The 20206-nt window shown below is 44.8% G+C and overlaps 1 protein-coding gene across 5 annotated transcripts in view; it reads right to left on the bottom strand.

Moving 5' to 3' along the window:
* The window catches only part of KIZ (kizuna centrosomal protein), a 96039-nt gene extending 77331 nt beyond the window's left edge, over positions 1-18708 (bottom strand). For 2 of the 5 annotated variants that reach the window (XM_064475927.1, XM_031434325.2), the window contains exons 1-4: positions 18565-18708; positions 14483-14545; positions 11407-11569; positions 1990-2082 (exon numbers count right to left, since the gene is read on the bottom strand). In XM_064475927.1, coding sequence (XP_064331997.1) covers positions 1990-2082; positions 11407-11569; positions 14483-14545; positions 18565-18653 — 408 coding nt within the window. In that variant the 5' untranslated portion in view covers positions 18654-18708. Of the gene's footprint in view, positions 1-1989; positions 2083-3400; positions 3574-11406; positions 11570-14482; positions 14546-15527; positions 16899-18564 lie in introns of those variants that run through there. The other 3 variants (XM_031434326.2, XM_031434327.2, XM_064475928.1) reach the window with 3 other exon arrangements.
* Between the last annotated feature and the right edge of the window lie 1498 nt (positions 18709-20206).

Here is a 20206-nt window from a genome sequence, read left to right as displayed (position 1 = left end):
TGGGGAGCACCCTGAGGGCAGGCACTGCAGCATTTTGAGAGGGACCCACTGTGGCTTCTCAAACAGAGTATGTGTTCAGCAACGATTTACTTAAGTCAACCACCAGCTTCTGGCCAGCCCCTGGAGCCCAGCGCTCTGGGCACAGAGACTAACCCTTAGGACCGCCCAAGGAGGAGGAGCATGGGTTCCACTGAGCAACAAAATGAACTCAGGTGATCCGGAGCTATTCTGGGTCAGTATATAACAAGGATTAGCTAATTCTGGATTGTGCTGAAACATCAGTAGGAAATTGAAAAAGGCAGCGTATAAATGTCTCAAAACATTACCTAATTGATTCTTACATACAGCTGACAGTCAAAGCTTTCAAGGAGATGACAATTTTAAAAACACTTTTCTAATTATTCTATGCAGTATTTTAAGGAATTGTTGGCTGTATGTCTCTTGCCCTAATCTTAAATATGACTTAAAAGGAGACTATATAAGTATATGTAAGGTTAAGGAATCAGTAGTGCAAATAGGAAAAAAAAGTCTTCCGTTTTACTTAAGTACCATTGACACCACCACACTAACATTGTGTCTATCAGGAAAGGCACAGAAAGAACAAATTGGTTTATAGATGAAAAAACATGCCAATTATTTCATGACCAAATGTCAAACAGAAAGGCTGCCTGAATGGTTCAGAAGTCTATCACAACTACCACATTTGGTGTACATTTAATGGCACAGAAATCATTTATCATTAAAGGCCTTTTTATATGGGTCAAGGCTGCTGGAGCTTGCGGTTTTGTATCTTACAGTTTAAGAATGCTCTAAATTCTAGGTTTTTTAACTTTCTAATCTTTGGGAAGAAAAACTAAAACTTCCTATACACTCAGATTAATGCCTGCTAATGCACAGAAAAAAGAAAAACTAAAACCTTACTCCTACTATAAAAACAAAATCATGTGGCCTCTGTTTCTTTTCTGATAAGAGTCTTAAATACCAAACAGTTAACTGCATAATAACATTCACTGGCAGCCAGGCAGCCTGCTTAGCAGATACATAAAGCAGGTAAAAGGAGAAAAAGTTAATTTCTTGGCTGAATGATTCCATCGGTAGCTGCAGGGCGGACCTGAAAGTCTCTCAGTAAAGTAGCCGCTGATTCTTCTATCAATCTGTCGCACACATTCTCTTCCAAGGAAAGCATTAAATATGAAAATCATATCCCGTTATCATCTGTCCCCAGCTTTCGGCCCAGCAAGCTTTTCTTAATGAATGCTGCAGCCTAAGGGACAGCGCGCGCGGGCTCCTCGGAATAATGGAGTGACGCTGCCATTTCTGCTTATTACAGTATCGCCTGGCTGAGGGGGTTTCACACAGTCACAAGTGACTACTCTTGCCAGCATGCTCCAAGTTATTACAAGATGTTTTCAGACATTTCATCTAAAAGAGCTTTACTGCTTTTAGTGAAGAAAACATCTATGGTCTTGAACAGAATCATTTATATGGAGATGGGTGGGAGGATTAGAAGCCGGCATTATGGCAGACACAGCGGAATTTATTTAAGTATTCCTTGCCATTCTTTTTGTCTGTTGCTTGGATATGCAGTCCTTTCTTTCCACTTTATCTATGAGAAGGTTAAAATGTATGAAATTATGTATACGAAGAAAAGAAGCAAAATGCCACATTTTGTTTACTTCTCGCTTAAAACATTTCTGGACCAAAGAAAAAAGGAGCTACAAAGAATTACTTTGGAAAACACAATTTCACCTACAACAACACTGAGATTTTCTTTGGAGTCTATCTTACACCCACAGTGACTGCCTTACAGCAAATTTAATTGAACAAGATATTAAAGCAATACTCTATAAACAAATGTCTTTAAATAATCAATTAAGGTTTAATCAAAAAGATCTTTGTAATAAAATGATTTTACTTAAAACAATATCTTAACAGATGAACCCTCCAAAAATCCTCTGTTAACAGAAAGTTTATCATTTAATTTATTACCTTTTCTCTGTCTTCATCTTTCAGTTCATGTTTTTCCCCCAGGCTATCTTTTGAGAGTAGCTGCATCTTCTTAATTTGAGCCTCATACTCAATCTAGAGACAAGCAGAGTTTGATCTTGTGAAGGGTATTATTACAACTAGCACCTGTCTATGTTTTCAGTCTTTATGACATACTAGGAACGAAGCAGAAAGTAAAGGCTAATATTACTGAGAAAATTCAACTTACCTTAGAGAACGGTTTCACAAACAACACATTATGAATTCTGTAAGACGTTATATGTTTTAAATAAAACTTGATGGATTTTTTACTTAGTCTTTTATCAATTTAGGAAATAAAACCTTGATATATTAAGCTACCATGAAAATCCAGTTACTTTATTATGAAAGTAACACATTAGATAGTGTTTTCTCGGAAAAGTTTTGTCCTTAAAAAAGGAAAAGAAAGCAATCCTACTGAATTCTTATCTGTATGGTATCTACGTAATATCATGGTCCTATTAGTCACAGCAACAGAGTATATTATTCGCTAGATCATCAACTTAAAATAAATTCTGTTTTCCATGAATACAAACACACTGTAGACGTCAGTGATCAGCACCATAGGAATCAAGTTTGCTCTGGTGCTAATAACGACATACAGATGTCTGCATCATTATCACACTAGAACTGATGAAAGTGATTCCATCATAGAACGACTTTTTCTTAAAAGGAAGGCATAAAAAGCACTTTGATTCATATGTTGGTAATTAAAGCCTTAAAAAGTCCCTGATTGTGGTCCATTGCAGATAAGTATCAGAACATTTTCTAAATTAGGCAGTGATGCATTGCAATTAGAAACACTCCTCTGAGATAATCAAATTAGAAAATTGTTTTCTTAGCAATTTGTTTTCTGAGCCTTTGTTTTGGCATATAAAAAAATGAACAGACAATAATAACCAAAACTGACTTGCCTCCCTCAAAATATCTTAGAAGGTATTACACGCTGCCCCATTTTTAATAACAGTTAAGCAGGGATTTCTTTTTTCTCTATTAGAATGCTATTAACACAACAGATAGCAGCAATGATACAAACAGATACCTAATTAAATAAGTTTCATAAGGCCAGTACAAATGATGAAATAAGCCAAGAAAAGATAAAGAAATAAGGCAATTAAGAAACTACAATTTATAACTCTCTGTTCTATACCCACTCCTTTGAACTCCAGAGAGATTTAATTTTTAACCCAAGAGCTTTAAACAGGTATAATCTACAAATTCCAAGAGAAAGTATCTTTAAAAAGAGACAGGGGCAGATTACAAAATAAACAAAACAAACAGATTTATTACATAATAACCTTAAGCAAAAATGCTTTGTTCCTGTGGCTACAAAAGCTCTCTGAGATCAGCTGTAAACATGCACTGGGCATCACACCTGATCTCCTCATTCTGGGATCATTCAGTAACAGCTCCTAAAGACAGAGCACTTTCTCATGGAAATATGAGAGTATTAGTCCATTCATTTCACTGAAGCAAAAAAGTGGTAACTGCATTAGGGCTTCATAAAGAACAGCGAGGAAGTGTCTTCAAGAGTCCAATGTAGAGTGTTCTCCATGCATCTGAAAAATTTATTGAATTGTAAGTACTCCTCTAAATGAATAATGCAAATAAAAACTGTACATTGTATTTGAAATTGAAATAGTTACTGTGATAAGTTGATAACTGATACAAAATAACTGCATGATTGAGGCCCATGGATTTGAACTGTTCCTGCTCGTCTTCTTTGCCTTTTATTTTTATACACGGTACTTGGTTGTTATCCATCCAACCCTCCTCCTGAACACTGGAGAGCAGGGGTTTTCAACCGTGCTCTGCAGAAGCCACAGGGCTCCCCAGTTCCAATTCCTCCTTTACCTGTAGTTAAGCAAAGGGTTCTGCTATGTTTTTTGGGGCAGGGGGAGTTTACGTGGAAAACACTACATAGTTGAATCTCTCCAAGACCTGCTAGCTAAAGATACCTAATGAAGCAGGAGAGCAGGTGTCTACCTGCACCTATTTCTCCAGCCATTAGTCTTTCGCATTTTACTCCCTGTTTCTTCTCTGATCAGGTCCCATGTGCTGCTTCTGCCTCCACGAGACATCAGGCCTTGCACTGTATCCTTTCTCCCGGGCGCAGACTCGGGCCCTATTCCCTCATCATGTGGCCTGGATTCCCCACGGTCAACTTGGCTGCTTCAGGGGCCAAACTACTCAGGCCCCAGAAGCATCTGCAGGCCCAGAGCCTCTCTAAGGACAATCCTTGCATCCAGCAACTCGCCTAGGAAAATCTGTTTTAATAAACCCAAGAGCACTGAATCAGCCCACGAGGAAGTGGCTCTGTGCTGTACTGCTTCGCGGCCCTGGGCTAGCTGCTGCCCCTAAATACAGGAGGCCTGTCCTGTTCACTTCCTTACTCTGTACAGGCAATTCATTTCAGCTCAATTCATGAAATCTGTTGACAGTGATCTGGGGTCACAGGAGGAGGAGACGAAGGCTCTGGCAGATCTTTTGTGTCTGGGATAGCTCCACACTCACGACCCATCCCGTTTTCCAATGTGTTCCTTCTGTTCTCTTTTATTCTTATTTACACTTCCTCAATTTCCCCTCGTCACATTACCAGCTGCCTGAAAGCACCACCATTACCTTTTTTTCATATGCTTTCTGTTTTTGTTGGTCTTTGGGACTGTACAGTAATTCTCTGTTACAGAGCTGCACAGGGCTTTAAGATCAGCTGGCTTGGCCTCCTCATTTACAGGTGAAGAAAGGCTACACAGAGTTATGTAAATTGTCTGGTTTGATTCTCAGATGAATATGAGACATGGAGCTACAATTCACAGTCTTTGTGTTTTCTTCTATTTTTTTCCAGCATACAGGCTTCTTAGATGTTGAACTTTTACCAGCAGATATGGTGGGATATTTATTTATTCAACCAGTACACATTAACAGGCAAAACATTTGGTTGGTAAAATGGGATCTGCTCCAGACTTTGTCCTCCAGGAGCCTGAAGGTCATGTCTGCCCACAGTGGCTGTCACAACAATTAGGAGGAACTAAGTAAGAGCTCAAAACATTTGCTCTCCTCAAATTTTACCCTCTACAGGCACATAGAACCTGATGACAGAATTTTCAGTAAGACCCACATCTTTAAATAATGACATTCTATCTTCAGAACGCCTCTGCTATTAAACACAAATGCTTCTGGAGGAACACCATGGGGCACAGTCAGCACCACCTTCGTTCTCACTCAGCTGTCCATGGTCCATAAGAGAGGACAGAAATGGGGAAAACTTCAGTGGGTGCTTACTGAGTGCGCACTCCAGGACACGCTCTGGGCCAGACACGGAGCGCGCTGGGACGGCAGACGAGGAGCTGGCCGTGAGGTGGGCAGACGGACACGGAAACGAGGACAGCACCGAGGGAAGTGCCTAGCGAGCTCACTATGACACAGACGCCAGGCAGGAGGCAGGGACAGAGGCCTTCTAGCTGAAGGAGGTAGGAGATAATGTGGTGCTTTCAAGGGAATCCAAATCGTTCAGCAAGTGTGTCAAAGAGAGCGAGAGTGTGCACGTGTGCGGGATATAAAGACGTAGCAGGTTGTGGGGGAGGCATGGGGGGATGGGGGTAGGGGATGGGGGAATAGTGAGGAAAACATGGGGGTGGAGAGGAACGTGGGGGAGGGAGAGGGGGAAGAGATGGGGATGTGGAGGAGACAGGTGGGGAGATGGGGGAGGGAGACAGGAATCGGGGAGCAAGCAGAGACAGGAGGGAGGGACGGGGGTGGTGGGCGAAGGTGGACGGGGAAAGGCTGGGGAGAGGAAGCGGGAACAGCTGCGAGTCTGTGTGAGCAAGACAGAAGGACCGCATGTGTGTGCTGGTGTGCATGGTCAGAAGTTTTTGAAGCCGTGGGGTGGTGTGCGGGCGGAGGCCAGCATCTGGGCTCTGTCCTGAAAAGACCAGGCACTCGAGGATTTCAGGCATAGGAGAAGCGTAACCAGACAATGACCCTCCCGACCTGGGGACCCTCCCTGAGTGCCCAGCATGCCAGCCTCACACCGGCACATAACGTGGAAGGCTAAGCAGCCGCTGGCGACCCTCCACACAGGACCCCGGGACCTGCCTGGTGCTCCCACAGTCCAGCACCCTTATCTCTGTGCTCACGGCTCCTCAGGAGCTAGGAGGCCGCCCTGCCTGCAGGAGCATGTGGTCAGTCAGCTCCCCCCCATCCTCAGTCAGGGATGCTCAGGCACCCTGTACGCCTGTCCCAGGTGCTCTGAACTACCTGCCAGGCGCCGATCGTGGTGGTTGACTTAACACCCCTGTTCTGCCACCCATCCTCCCGTCTCCACTCCCCACCTGCCGACCAGCATCCCTGCCCTTCCCAAACAGGCCCCTCACATCGGAACCCTTGTCTCAGGGTCAGCTCTGGAGAGCGCCAACCTGAGATTAGAACAAAGGGCACCCCAGCAAAACTGCTCTAAGAACCAGCTGAGGCCCTTCCACCAACGCTGCTAAGTCAGGGAGTGGGGGGCAGGAGGAGGGAGAGAAGGGCACAGTCTTCACCCCTGTGAAGATACTCCTGCTGACATTCATGAAGTGAGTTTATTCAGCCTCTTTATCCATCCGATTAGTAGCAATACAGCCACAAAACTGTACTTTCAAAACTACATGACATCACTATCCTTATAAAGCCCTGAAAATAATTATAGGCCCCCAAATACAGAAATAAAATCCAAAAAAATCCATTGAGCTTCAAAGCTTTTTAGCCCATTTTAAAAGACCTCAACATTCTATAATTAAGAGGTCCTAGTCCTACAAAGAGGGAGAAATTCAGTAAGAACCACATCTTTAAATAATGACATTGTATCTTCAGAACGCCTCTGCTATTGAACACAAATGCTCCTGGAGGAACGTTAATACAATTTGGGCAAAACCCCCACTTCTCTCACACTGCTTCACTTGGCTTCACTTTCTGGAATTTCACCAGTTAAGAGGTCCATCTGCAGTCACTGGACTCTATTCAAGGGAAAATACCCTGGTATTTTGGAGTGTATGTTCAGAACACCTGGCACCTAAGACTTCCTTGAGGTCAGTCAGCAAAGGGGTGAAGACCTGAGAGCCAAGTGGGGTGGGATTGAGGGAGACAGGTGGCTCCGCACCCCTAAGGCTACGCCTGGACGCTGGCACAAAGGGAGAGGCAGGAAGACACCAGAGACAAAGCCCGCTCGGATGCTCAGCTCACCCACGGCTTGCTGAGTCAGTGGTGTCACCAGGATCAGCGTCTGGTTTCTTGGGAACGTAAGGCATCCAGCCTCGGACTCAGGGTCACAGCCAAAGTACAGTTCTCCACAGAACACACATCCCTCCCGACTGCTGCTACATGATCTGCCCTTTTATGCCATCGGCAGATTTCTTTCTAAAGGCATTTCTCGTGCAAAATTCAAAGAGGAACACCTATGTAATTTTTGAATGATATTTATGAATCGAGCTTTACATAGTCCTACAAATTTTGTTTATCATTCTCTTCCTTAAAATGGTTCCCCACCCTGATATTATTTAGCAGCTCATGATAAGGTTTTTAAACACATCCTATCATATGCAACAAATGCTCTCAGTATACAAATATTTACGAAGGATGACGCTTCCTTTCAAACTGCTCCCTCTCACATTTGGTTATAATGCGACAAACAATTAAGTACAGCATCAGTAAGAAAATAAGAAAAATAAGAGGAAAACTTCTATTATTTCCTTTATTTACTGGGAAGAAGAAATTCCCTGCTATGTCCACCACTTTAATTTTCTCTGCGCAACCTCTGAAAAGAAAAGAGGTTTACAATATTGATAACAACTGCTTTTGAGCTAAGCATTCTGCCTGAGTACTGAGAGAAGCAATGTGGAGTGCTGTCACCAAGACTCACTGCTGCCTGGGCACATCTAGCCTCCAGATCTTGGTTTCTAAATACCTTCACCCACTCAAAGGGACCGCAGCTCCTTGGGTAAGAGGCCACTTTCATGTCTGAGGCATGAAAGTATAAGTAAACCTGGACCACATTGTGCCCAAGAACAAAGAAGGCTCAGAATTAATGGGGTCATGTCAAAAGGATAAAGGGGCCAATTTGAAGAGACTCTCACTAGCAAAACTTGGGAAAATATAAGCAACAAAAGAATAATTACAGTAATTTACAATATACTGACTAAATACAAATTCACAAGTCCGTGGTGATTAGGAGAGAGAGAAGAGATGAGAGAAGGAAAGAAAGCTCTTCTTTACAGAAGAACGCCAGCTAATAGATGCAGAAGATGGAATTAGCAAACAGCGCTTCACAACTGGCGCAGGCATCATTAAGGGTCCTGAAACCACTAGGGAAAAGGCTGCTGACGAACAGGTATTCCCAGGATATCAAACCACCACACTACAGATAATTTACTGCTTTACAGAGGGAAACAAGGTGCCTTACGACAGAGAGACTGGAGATCACCACGTTAACCACGGCACCAAACTCAGCCTCGCTCTAGGACCGCCTGATGTAACGCTCCTGACAGGTGCAGCAGGACACGTGTAGACCCAGTTGTGATTATTTAGCTTTAATTAACACTCACAAAATCAAAACTTCAGTCCTCAGGGTCACAAGCCACATTTAAGTGCTTAACAGCCGCGCACGGCTGGTGGCTGCCGTATTAACAGCATCAGTCCAGACAGCACATTTCCATCACTACAGAAAGCTCAACTGGGCAGAGCTGGTCTAGACAGAATGCCCAGTTTATGGGAAATATGGGGGACACTACACAAGTTTAATGATGTCTCAAAGAAATAACATGAGCATTCTACAGGCAACTGGCCTGCCTTCTTCAAAAGCCAGTGTCATTAAAAAAAAAAAAAAAAGAAAAGCAGTAAGAGACTGAATTAGATTAAGAGACTTAAAAAAATAACCAAATGTAATGTGTGAACCCCCACTGGCTCTGGGTCTGGAAAAATAGAGACTTCTGGGGGGAACTGGAGAAATTGCAATATTGCCTCAATATTAAAGAATATTATGGAATCACTACTCATTTTCTTAGGTGTGACAACGGTATTATGACAATGGAGGAGACCGCCCTTGTTCTGAGGGGATCCACACGCAAGGTTTTAGGGAGGAAATGTCATGGTTTCTGCAGCATACTTTCAATGGGTCAATAAAAAATACATACACGCAGGCAAAGCAAATACAGCAAAGTATTTACAGCTGTTACAAACCCCCACAGACAGGAGGGCTCACACACAGCTGAGACGGGCCGCTCCCAGCTCTGGAGGCTGCAAGTCGGAGACCTAGGTGCCGGCACTTACCTCCCGGTGAGAGCCCCCCCACCACGTCATGAGCCACTGCCCCCTCTGCTTTCATGGGGGAAGGGGCCAGGAGCTCTCTGCAGCCTCCATTATGCGGCACTAACCCCACTCACCAGAGCCCCACCCTCACAGCGTGCGCACCTCTCAAAGGCCCCACCTGCTAATAACATCACTTTTGGAGGTTAGGATTTCAACATCTGAATTTAGGCAGGGGGACACAAGCATTCAGACTGTAGCATGAATGTTCATTATAGTAATTCTTTTAATTTTTCTGTGTACTTAAACATTTTATAATAAAAAGCTGGGGAAGACTTTGACAGAGGAAAAAAAGTAAGGGAAGTGCTGAAGCCAACATGTCCTGTAACCAGACGCAGGGGGGTTAACTTGGGCAACAAGCCCCGAACAGCACAAGTGGTGACAACCAAGCCCAGCCCTTCACGCTCGGCACAACTTGTGTAGCAGGAGGTGACCCGCAGCCTAAGGCAACGGGGAGCCCGGGGCACAGAGGGCAGGGATGGCGGTGGTGGTTCTGGATCGTAGAGCCCCCGGGTTCCCCTCCCTGTTCTCCCCCTTGGCCTCCCCGCCCCCTGCCCTACCCGGCCTCCAGGAACAGAGGCCAGAGGCGCCCAGGCCACAGAAGCAAAGCCCTCTAAGGAAGGAGGCCGTCCTAGAGGGAACCCCATGAGGCCAAGAGAGACCACGTGCCAGGTGCTGGGCCGTAGTGGCCAGGCCGGTTTAAGTTAACTACCTGTGTCATATAACAAAGAAGAGGTGTTCCAGCAATTCCTCAACTAAAGCAGAAGTCTGAGAAAATGCACTTTCAAGTTCTCTGAGCAGACGCTGGCCACGTGGTCTGTCTGCCACCCGCTACTCCCCTCTTGATCCCTACAGCTCCTGCCTGAACCTGGATTTTCATGTTTTTTCCATTTCTTTCTGATAGACAGTTTACAAAGCTCTTTGGTTGATCCTTCTGCCCTAAAGCTTACCTTCCTTCAATTTGTCTTCCGTGTTGCTACTAACTATATCTCTAAATACAAATGCTATCATGACAGTTACATCTGCTGTGTTTCAGTAACTCTCCCAATTTTGCAAGATAAAAATCCTTCTTCCTAGTGTTGTACTCAAGTTCTTTCATGGTTAGTCTCATTTTTCTGACTCTTTTTTTGGGGGGGGAGGGTAATTAGGTTTACTGATTTATTTTTTGGAGGAGTTACGAGGATTGAACCCAGGACTTCGTGCATGCTAAGCATGTGATCTACCACTTGAGCTATACCCTCCCCTACTCTTCTTAAACACCCTATGCTTCTTTTATATTGGGAGTACAAGCTCCTTGAGTTCTACATCTATTTAATCCTTGTACTTACAGTGCATAGCACGCAACAGCCACTAAATACGTATTTAGATACTGAATGAATAAACAGTGGATTCAGGCAGAAAAGTGAAAAAAGAAAATATAAAAAATTTTAAACAAAAAACCCTGAAAGTTATTTTATCTAACCCCTTAACAACTAAAATACTAATATCTGACAGCTTTATTCAGTGGTGTTTCCGTATCATGTCAGTGGGTATTGTGGTGTCAGCATTCATATCAACTAAAACAGCATCATGTAAGAGCCCCTCCTGGTCTCAGAGCTGTTCAGTATCTTGACCGTGATGGTAGATACACAAACCTGCACCTGCTAAAACTGCATACTACTTAACATAAACACACACAGATGAAACTGGGGCACTCTGAGTCAGACTCCTGGATTGTATCAATGCCAACATCCTGGCTGTGACATTATGCTACAGCCTGCAAACTGTTACCTTTGGGGGAAACTGGGCAAAGGTATACAAGGGATCTCCCTGTACTATTTCTTACAACTTTGTATGACTTAACAATTATTGCAATAAAAATTTCAATTAAAAAAAAAACAGTCGGCCACACGGTAATGAATTCCCAGAGAAAGCTGACAGCTAATCTTAAGGATGAACAACTGAATATTAATGACTGCCACGGACCTGAAACTTACAGCTAAATTTCCAATTTTAGCAAAAAAAAAAGACAAAAACCACCCCCATAGTACGAAAACAAGACGTCACCTTCAATTCTTGAAGCTTCTCTGCATTTGTGGCAAAGTGCCCAGCATGAGCTTGGACCTGCTCAAACCTCTTTAAATATTCTTGGTTCCGAGTACGCGCCCTCTTTTCTGACTCACATATTTCCTTCAGGTATTTCTTTAGTTTTACATACTTCAGCTTAACTCTGGAAAAATAAAAGCAGATTTTTACACAATGGAGTTAGAATTGAAGAAGTCTAAAGAGGAGAATTTTCTTTAACAAAACTGTTAATGACACAGGGTATTCTAAGGTATTTTACCCAAATGCTGAAGCCTAAAGGACAAGGGTACATGTGCATTTTTAGAGAGGAAATTAATGCAGCATCACTGAGGTATCACATCTAGGCATAACTCTCCTGAGAAACGGATACAAAACCACATTATACCATTCACACATAAAGATTTATACGGATTTCTTTCTCAAAATTAAATGTGACTTCAAGGGCAGTGACTATGTGGCCATGTTCAGATGGACAGCTTGTTAACATTCTTTTATGAGACAGACAATTTCAAAACCACCTGCTCATACAGAAACAGAATCCAACAATAAACCACAGTCTCTAAACATCAAGAAATTTTGAGGGGGGAGGGTATAGTTCGATGGGAGAGTGCAGTGCTTAGCATGCACGAGGTCCTGGGTTCAATCCCCAGCACCTCCATTAAAACAAATAAATAAACCTAATTACCTCCCCCCTCAAAAATAAAAAAATAAGCCAAGAAATTTTGAAATTTAAAATGCCCTAAAAGCTCTCAGATATTTTAAAGTTTTGTTAGAAATTGCAATGACATACTAAGTGTTAAAATATTTTACGATATATGGACTGTAACTCTACTCAAATTGTGAGAAAACCTTTGGAGACTCTCATTCAAACCCAGGGTCAAAGCCAGCAGGCGGACGGCTGAGCAGTGCCGTCCACTCCCCCCGCAGAACCAACACTGCTCCTCCGCCGCCTCCTCCTTCACGAGTATTTAAGTCATAAAAGAGCCTGGTACACAGCATTTCTACTGTTGGCTCAATAATTATTCACCATTCTCTTTTCAAGCAAAAATAAGTTGAAAACTGCAAAATGTTCACCCTCAAAAACAGATCTGCAAAGATGCTGGAAATGTTAAAAATGAATCAACAAACCTTCAACTCCCACCCCTAAGCCAGTAATTGTCAAGAAATTTTTTATTGTGATAATAATTCTGATCTTGGTTGGCTGTCCCCATTTTTCCTCCTGAACAAAAACCTTAAGGCTGGGTTTACTGCAGCCCACGTCTGCCGTTTCTGACACAAGTGACAGTGATGGAGGTGGAACCCAATGTACTGTCTTTCACACGGGAGTGATGAAAACTAAACCGGGGTGGATAACAGAGGCTCTGGAAAGCCACCGTGCCAGGCTTCTCCTGCGCTCCCCACACTCCCCCGGCTCAGCCTGTCTTCCCAGCAGCACCGGCATGGGCTGCACCTGCTGTCCAGCCTGTCCAGGGCCGCTCTCCTGAGCCTGCAGCAGGGAAAGCCTGGATGTGAAGAGGGGTTATCAGCTCCTGGGGTGGCCCTGACCACAGGGGCAGGGGGGTGGGAACCAGCAGGTAGGGAGCCCCCTCCTGCTGCCCCAGAGTGGACACTAATGAGGGGCAGGGCGGCGTCTCCACGGCTCATCTGAAGGTCCGGACAGATGGAGCCCCGGGGCCCACAGTGGGGACCAGCCCCGTCTCCAGGCTTATGTGACCACTTCCTACAATAAGCTACCACCTGCCCAGATCCGGTCTCAGGCGCTGCCTGCTGGGGGAAGCAGGCCGAGGCAGCCCTGTCAGACAGTCTGGGTTTTCTCCTGCGGGCAGTCAAAGGAAGCCTGCTTTTAGCAAACCACACCCCTGTCTCCCAGGAAACAAGAGGCTGAGAGAGGACGAACTCAGCAAATGGCAGCCTGGTGAAGGTCCTCATCCTCTCTCACGTCATCCGGCCCACCACCACCATGCCAGGAAGCCCCCCAGGAGCAGGCTGCGGGAGAAGCCCGCACTCCACCTTCCATCCCTTCAGTCGGGAGCTTGAAAGGTGGCAACGGCCACGGACCCTCCAGCTCTGGGCCCACCTGTGAGGCCACAGCATCTCCAGCACTGCTGTCTCCTCCTGTCTCTTCCAGAGCCACCAGAACACACAGCTGCCTACCATGAAGTATGGACACAAACTTACAACCGAAGGATCACTTTGAAGATGAGAAAACAGAGGGGCCTGATGAGTGATTTGCTCTTACAGTATTCTTGGTTTCTCTCTCTTCTGGATGAGAGGTTTTCATTTTGCACTCGTATTACGCTATGGCTAAGTCACAAACTTAACTCTATCATAGCCAGAAAACCTTCATGTGAATAATAAAGGTGGTAACTTTTGGCTTATGGATAAAGTTCAGTTTCCATAAAACAAAAAAAAAAATTAAAAGTTTGCTCTTATAATGGAAAAGAATCTGAAAAGAAAATATGTATGTATGTACATGTATAACTGGATCACTTTGCTGTACAACAAAAACTAACACTGCAAATCAACTATACTTCAATAAAAATTTTTTTTACGTTTGATCTCAATGTTAGAGTAAATAACCTAAAAAGGATAACACATATACTATCCACGGCTCAGAATAGTTTGAACAGTCATTGTCATACACCCACAAATGAGACATCCACACAGCCCTGTCTACAACAGTTTGTTGGAAGGTCACCTACAGTAATTATGCCTTAATCATCACACAGACTCAGTGTGTTTAAATTGTGACCAAAAAGGTAAGTAAGACTACAGTGCATCTCATTCTTAAGATAGTTAAGCAAAATAGACTCCTGAAATAATAATGCAAATACCAAATAATGAAAATACAATCATTTTTACCTTATACTTTAATCAAATTGATTCTTACATTTGATGCTGATTACATTAAGTTGCAGTGTTTACCTGAAACAGTTACACATTAGAAATAAGAGAATGGTAACAGTACTACAACTATGTTATTTATAACATACATCAGAGTTAAATTTTAATTAATATATGCAAATTGGTTTTAAAACTTTCTGCTATCATATCTTACCTGCATATGTCAGATTGATTATATTCATAGAGTTTCCTTTCCAGGTCCAGTCTCTTCTTTTCACTATAATATAGAAAGAAAATATTTTATGAATTAATCATACTGATCAGTAACAGGCAGTCAGATTTAGAACACGATCTCCTTTGAAATCACACCTTTGTGAGAAAGTTTCCCTGGTCTAAGAAGCAGAAAATGCCAGCTGTGTTTGAAACTCAAGATGCAAAAACACTAGGGAAGTCTAAAAAGCGAAAAGGATACCAATATGCAGCAAAAGGAACAGGATTCTCAAAGAAACAGGGAAATGTATAAAAGGCTGGGAAGCAGGTTGATTCATTCAGCAAGTATCATGTCTTGAGGGCCACGAAGATCCAGGCTCTGTTCGAGGCCTGGAGACTGACTGACATGGTCAACAAGCTAACCAAGGCCCCCACCCTCTGGCAGTGACATTCTAGAGGGAAGAAGAGACAATAAACAAGATAAATATGCAAAATACAATATGGCCAGACATCTCTGAAAGCGATGGGGTGCCACCAGGTCTAGACACAAAGCCTCCATAAATCCATCCCAGGCTGAAGACTGCTGGCTGGCTCTGCTCCAACCAGACAGACCTGGGCAGGGCACAGGCAGTGCTGTGTTAGGAAGAGGCCTCTGAAAAGCAGACCTGGCCTTGCTCATGGTTAGCAGAGACCAGGGCCCCTAACACCATTGCTTCAAATTTGGGGCATTTAGCCTGTGATGTCCAGGTGAGCACTGGTAGTAAGCTGGAGGACAGAGCTTACTTCCACACCTGCACACCAAACCTGGGCAAGAAGCGGGGGAACTCGGCAGCAGAGGAGGTGGCAGCAGCAGAAGCCAAGGGCTAGGGAGCAAAACTGCTGAACAGGAAGCCATCCCAGTTCCAAAAGAGCCCCTGGGAGGTGACATGGACAGTTGGTGAAATCTGACTGGGGGTCTGTGGGTTGGTATACCAATGTTAGTTTCCTGACTGGAACGGTTAAATGGTGCTCATGTAAGGCAGTACCCTCATTTTTTTGGAAATACACACTGGAGTTTCTGGGAGTGACGGGGCATCGTATCTGAAGTTCTCAGATGGTTCAGGAAAGTTGAGTGCTTTTATAGACAGGCAGATAGACTGAAAGGGAAAAAAGAAGATGTAAAAAAATGTTAAGAGTTGAGGAATTGGGTGAGGGGAATATTAGAGGTCTTTATTCAATACTTGCAACTTTTCTGTTGCAAGCTTGAACTTATTTTAAAGTAATTTTAAAAATCACCTTTGACCTCTAGTGAAAAAGGATCAGTTTTTACGGGAATCCGTAACCTCCCAAGCAGCAGTTCTTCTCAATAATAAACATAAAACTTCTTTGTTCCTGCTCTACCTTGAGTACATACAGATATCTGCTGGTCATACTTCTCTATTATGACACTTCAAACACTGAAAAATCACAAACACATCATCATGGCCTTCTGACTCCAGGCAAAAGGATGCCAATCTCATGAACTCTCACAGGTCACCTTCCAACCATATCCACACCACAGTGTCCCAATGCTGACTCTCATTTCTACTCTAAAATCAAGACAAAACAAGATATTTACCCCAATAAAAGGCCAGAGAAAGGCTTACTAGGAGGATCATCTGGCAATTCCTGCATCTTAAATCTCTATTTCAGAATCTTTAAACACCCAGCCCTGGCACCTATACCTGTAGGCCCTGGTTTCAGTCACCTCTAGCCCTGACCTGGACCTTTCAAAGTTTTACACAGCTGGGTGGTCTGTAAAGAGCAGCCGCGGGGCTTAATTTTTCCTTCCAAGCCACTTGTTATTCTGTTTTTGTCTCAGGTAACACTGCAATGACCCACCTCTAAGAGGAGCAAGACAGGGCAAGTTGTTTTTATCTCCCACTCCCCGGGTGTGTCCAGACTGTCAAGGAGCTGTGACCACCCAGGGTTGCAGCCTTTAAAATGATTGGAGAGTTTTAGGAACCACAGTCCTTATGGTCACTGGAATTGGTTAAAACAAACAAACAAAAAGGTACATCCAAACACTCAAATAGGACACAGATGATGATAGACATTGCTCACCATTTTCAACTTTTTTACTTTATGGCTCATAGCTCGACTAGAGGAAAAAAAAAAAAAAAAACCTGAGGCCTTACTTTATATATTACTCAACGCCCCTCATTTCTGGTGAAGAACCAGGTCAGAGAAGCTGAAAGACCTGCCCATGGTCACACAGCCGCTCCTGGCCTAGATTGTAGATTTCCATACTTCTTCTGCCATTTCCTCTGAATCCAGTTACTTGCCTCTGCACTTACCAGCTAGGCCTTAGAGTAAGCTACAGACTTTTAAAATGAAAAATGAATACACAAAGTAACAGATCTGTACTGCGTTAAAAATAAAACAAACCTCCAAATGCAGAACCATGAATAGGCTATAAAATTTGACTCAAATTCCTTATATAATTTCAACAGCCTCACCTGGCTTAATAGTTAAAGTATTAAGTGTTATAAACATAAAGTGAGTAATAATCATCACAGTCATTATACCATAAGGACTATAAACAGCCAATCGTTCCCAGCACGGGAAGCAAAAATGATAACTGAAATTAACTTAGTTTTTAAAAGATGCCATTTGAACCAGTAACAGTGGAAAATTAGAACTTGGGTTAAGAGCTACAAATAACCAAAGGCCTGAGGTAACTAAGCTACTCTTTGACTGGAACAGAATCAAAGAGCACTTTAAGGGTATACTGATGAACCGAGCGGCATCTTGTCTCTTAATTATCAGGTATGTGCAAACACTTAATAACACCTCTGAAATATCACACTGCCTCTTTTCCGCGTTGACTGGAAAATGGTCATTATTTAGTGGCAATCCGCGGCTACTCGGCTTTACACAAGACATTCACAACTCTGGGACACCAGCTGGTTGACTTGGGGATTTCTTCATTTCTTCCATTCTTTCATCATTTATCAAGCCCCTCCCCAACTTCAGGTTCTCTAAGAGGAGCTAAAGATCCAGCTAGATGTGGTCCCTGTCCTCCTGGAATTCTCAGTCTACCCAGGGAGCGAGTCACTTAAGCCATTATCCAGAAGGGCTGTAAAGGGAGGGCAGGTAAGTTAGGAAATGGCGGATGGGTACTTGGCGCAGGAAAGGCCCTGCAGGAAGTGATTTCTTCAAAGCTGCAGGTGAGGTGAATGGGTGAGTGAGCAGCCACATGTCAGGAAGAAAACAGGACGCAGAAAAGGGTTAATTGGTAAAAATATGTGAGGGTAATTAAGAAGGCCTGTGATGGACGCTCTATAAACATTCGACAAGAATTAAATCTAACACAGGACGAATACAATTACTTTTCAAAGCCACTTACTTCTGCCTTTACCTTACGTGTAATTACTGTCATTTTAGAATTGTCACACACAGCTCTCCTCTTCACTAAAATGATTCTGCAGCTTTTAACACTCATTAAACGTTTTGTTTATCAAGAGATCCAAAAATCTATTTCCTTTCCTGTCAACTAATGAGATTTCCAACTCCAATTAACTTAGCAGCTAAATATTAATCCAACAACTTATCTTTTATGTAGTTATTTACAGTAAATTGTTTTATAATCTTCTCTCTTCAGTGGTTCTTATCGCTCATGTCTTAATCAAGGTATCACGAACCCCTTGACGGCTGGACTTCTCTCTCTCTCTCTGGAAATTTCCCCCATTCCTGGCAGATCTGGCCCCCAAGGTCTCCTGCATGTCAACAGGGCGTGGGTCTCACACACAGACACACACTAGCTCTCCCGCCGCGCTCCCGGCCCTGTCACCGCCGAGGCGGTGCGGCCGTCAGGGCGGGATGACAACCTGAGGAGGCCCGGGCGGGGCGTGTAGCGGGGCCTGCCTGAGAGTGACAGGCAGGAGAACTCCCACTCTCGCTCCGGGGCAAACCCGGCGACGCGGCCGCTACCCCCGCGCAAGCCCTCCAGTGAGGGGACGTCTCTGGTCAACTAAGCGCTCCAGGCCCCGCCGTGACCCGCGGGCGGGGCAGGGCGGCGGAGCCCCGGGCCGGCCGGTCCCCCGCCCCGCCCCGGGGAGGCCGTACCTGTCCCGCAGCCCTTGCTGGAGGCGGCCCAGCCTCTCGTAGTAGTCTGGGCTCGCCTGGGGCGCAGACGGCGCGGAGGCCCGACGCATCCTGTCGAGACGCCGGCTCCTCAGGGTAGCGGAGCCCGCGCAGTCCAGACGACCGCCCCACCATGCACCGCGGGTAGACGCGCGCCAGACGCCGCGCAGGGGGCGGGGCTGGGCGGGTAAGTGGGCGGGGCGTCAACCTCCAGGGGCGGGGCGGGGCGCCGGGAGTGGGCGGGGAGCTGGCCCGAAGGGGCGGGACGCCGTGGAGGGGCGGGGCAGCCAGCCCGGAAGGGCGGGGCGTCCGGGGAGGGGGCGGGCCGAGGCTGCAGGCAGGTAGTGGAGAGGCGGCCTTGGGGGATCGGTCCCCAGCCCTCTCCGCCGCGTGAGTGGCGTCTTTCTCTCCCCTGACCGTTCAGAGTTCTCACGAGAGAGACCCTGGCCCTCCTCCTGGCGGGGGCCTTCTCTGAGGGCCAGATTAGCAGCCGACCCCGCGATCCCCGCCCCCTGGATAGAGAATGGAGGCCGGGCGGGAGTGATTCACGTGATCACTTTTGTCTTTGGTCTCAGATTGCTTTAATTTTACAAGGTGTATTCTCTCCTTCCCTCCCTTCTTTCCAGAATTTGCTGAGTGCCAGCACTGTGCTAAACTTTTTCTCCTACTAGCACTTAAAGCAAAACAAAGCACAAAAAAGACAAAGACAAAACCCACAGTACTAAGCAAGTATGCTCAACCCTGACGGAAGAACAACCCCCTGACTTGAAAACCCAAGCTGACCCCGCGGCTGTGGCTAGGGCTCGGGTCACGTTAACGGTTGGTGAAGAGCAGAAAGTTGCTAGCAAATGGCTTGCAAGCAGACATTTGTGCAGACAGCTCGGTAGACAAACACCCTGTACAACACTTGGCGGGGACTCTACAGCCCCCTGCCTGGCCTCCAGTCCCTTCTTCCACTGCCCAGCCGTGTGACCACGTACAAATCACCCTCTTGACGTCCCGGGTTCCTCATATTACAGGGAGGCTGTTCCTGCAGGGCCCACCTATGTCCTTTCTGTAATGATGAGACTCGTTAATGTAAGTAGCAGAAGGGGGCCCAGCACACGGGAAGCATCATCATCATTACCCACGTAGGGGAAAAGCTTCTTGGAGATTGATAACCATATTCCAAAACCCACAGGGAGGAAAAAAAGAAACTATAGAATTTCTTTAGTTTCTTATTCTTCACTTCTTTTGTTTCTTGTCAGTCATTAATTTCACTTAACTCGTGTGCTAGGCGACAAACTAGTAAATAGATCAGCAGCAGCAGCAGTGGACCATTCAAAGCTCTGCGATGTAAAATTGACCATTCAAAGGCCAGACTTCTCTTCACATTTGCCAGGTCTGGAGCAAGAGTATGGATGGAGACTCTCACACCATCTATTGAAATGTTAAATAATTATAAATCAAGATGACAAATTGTAGATAAAGTATGTCCTCTCCTACCTTGACTAATGTGTCTCCATAAAACACATGGGAGCTCATATGACTCAATAACAAACAACCCAATCAAAAAATCAGTTGACATAAATAGAAGTTTCTCCAAAGAAGACATACAAGTGGCCAACAGGTACATGAAAAGATG

This window comes from Camelus dromedarius, chromosome 18 (assembly GCF_036321535.1).
Source record: "Camelus dromedarius isolate mCamDro1 chromosome 18, mCamDro1.pat, whole genome shotgun sequence".
Classification (NCBI taxonomy): domain Eukaryota; kingdom Metazoa; phylum Chordata; class Mammalia; order Artiodactyla; family Camelidae; genus Camelus; species Camelus dromedarius.
Note: the sequence above shows the minus strand (reverse complement) of the source record. Positions and strands in the feature narration are given on the sequence as shown.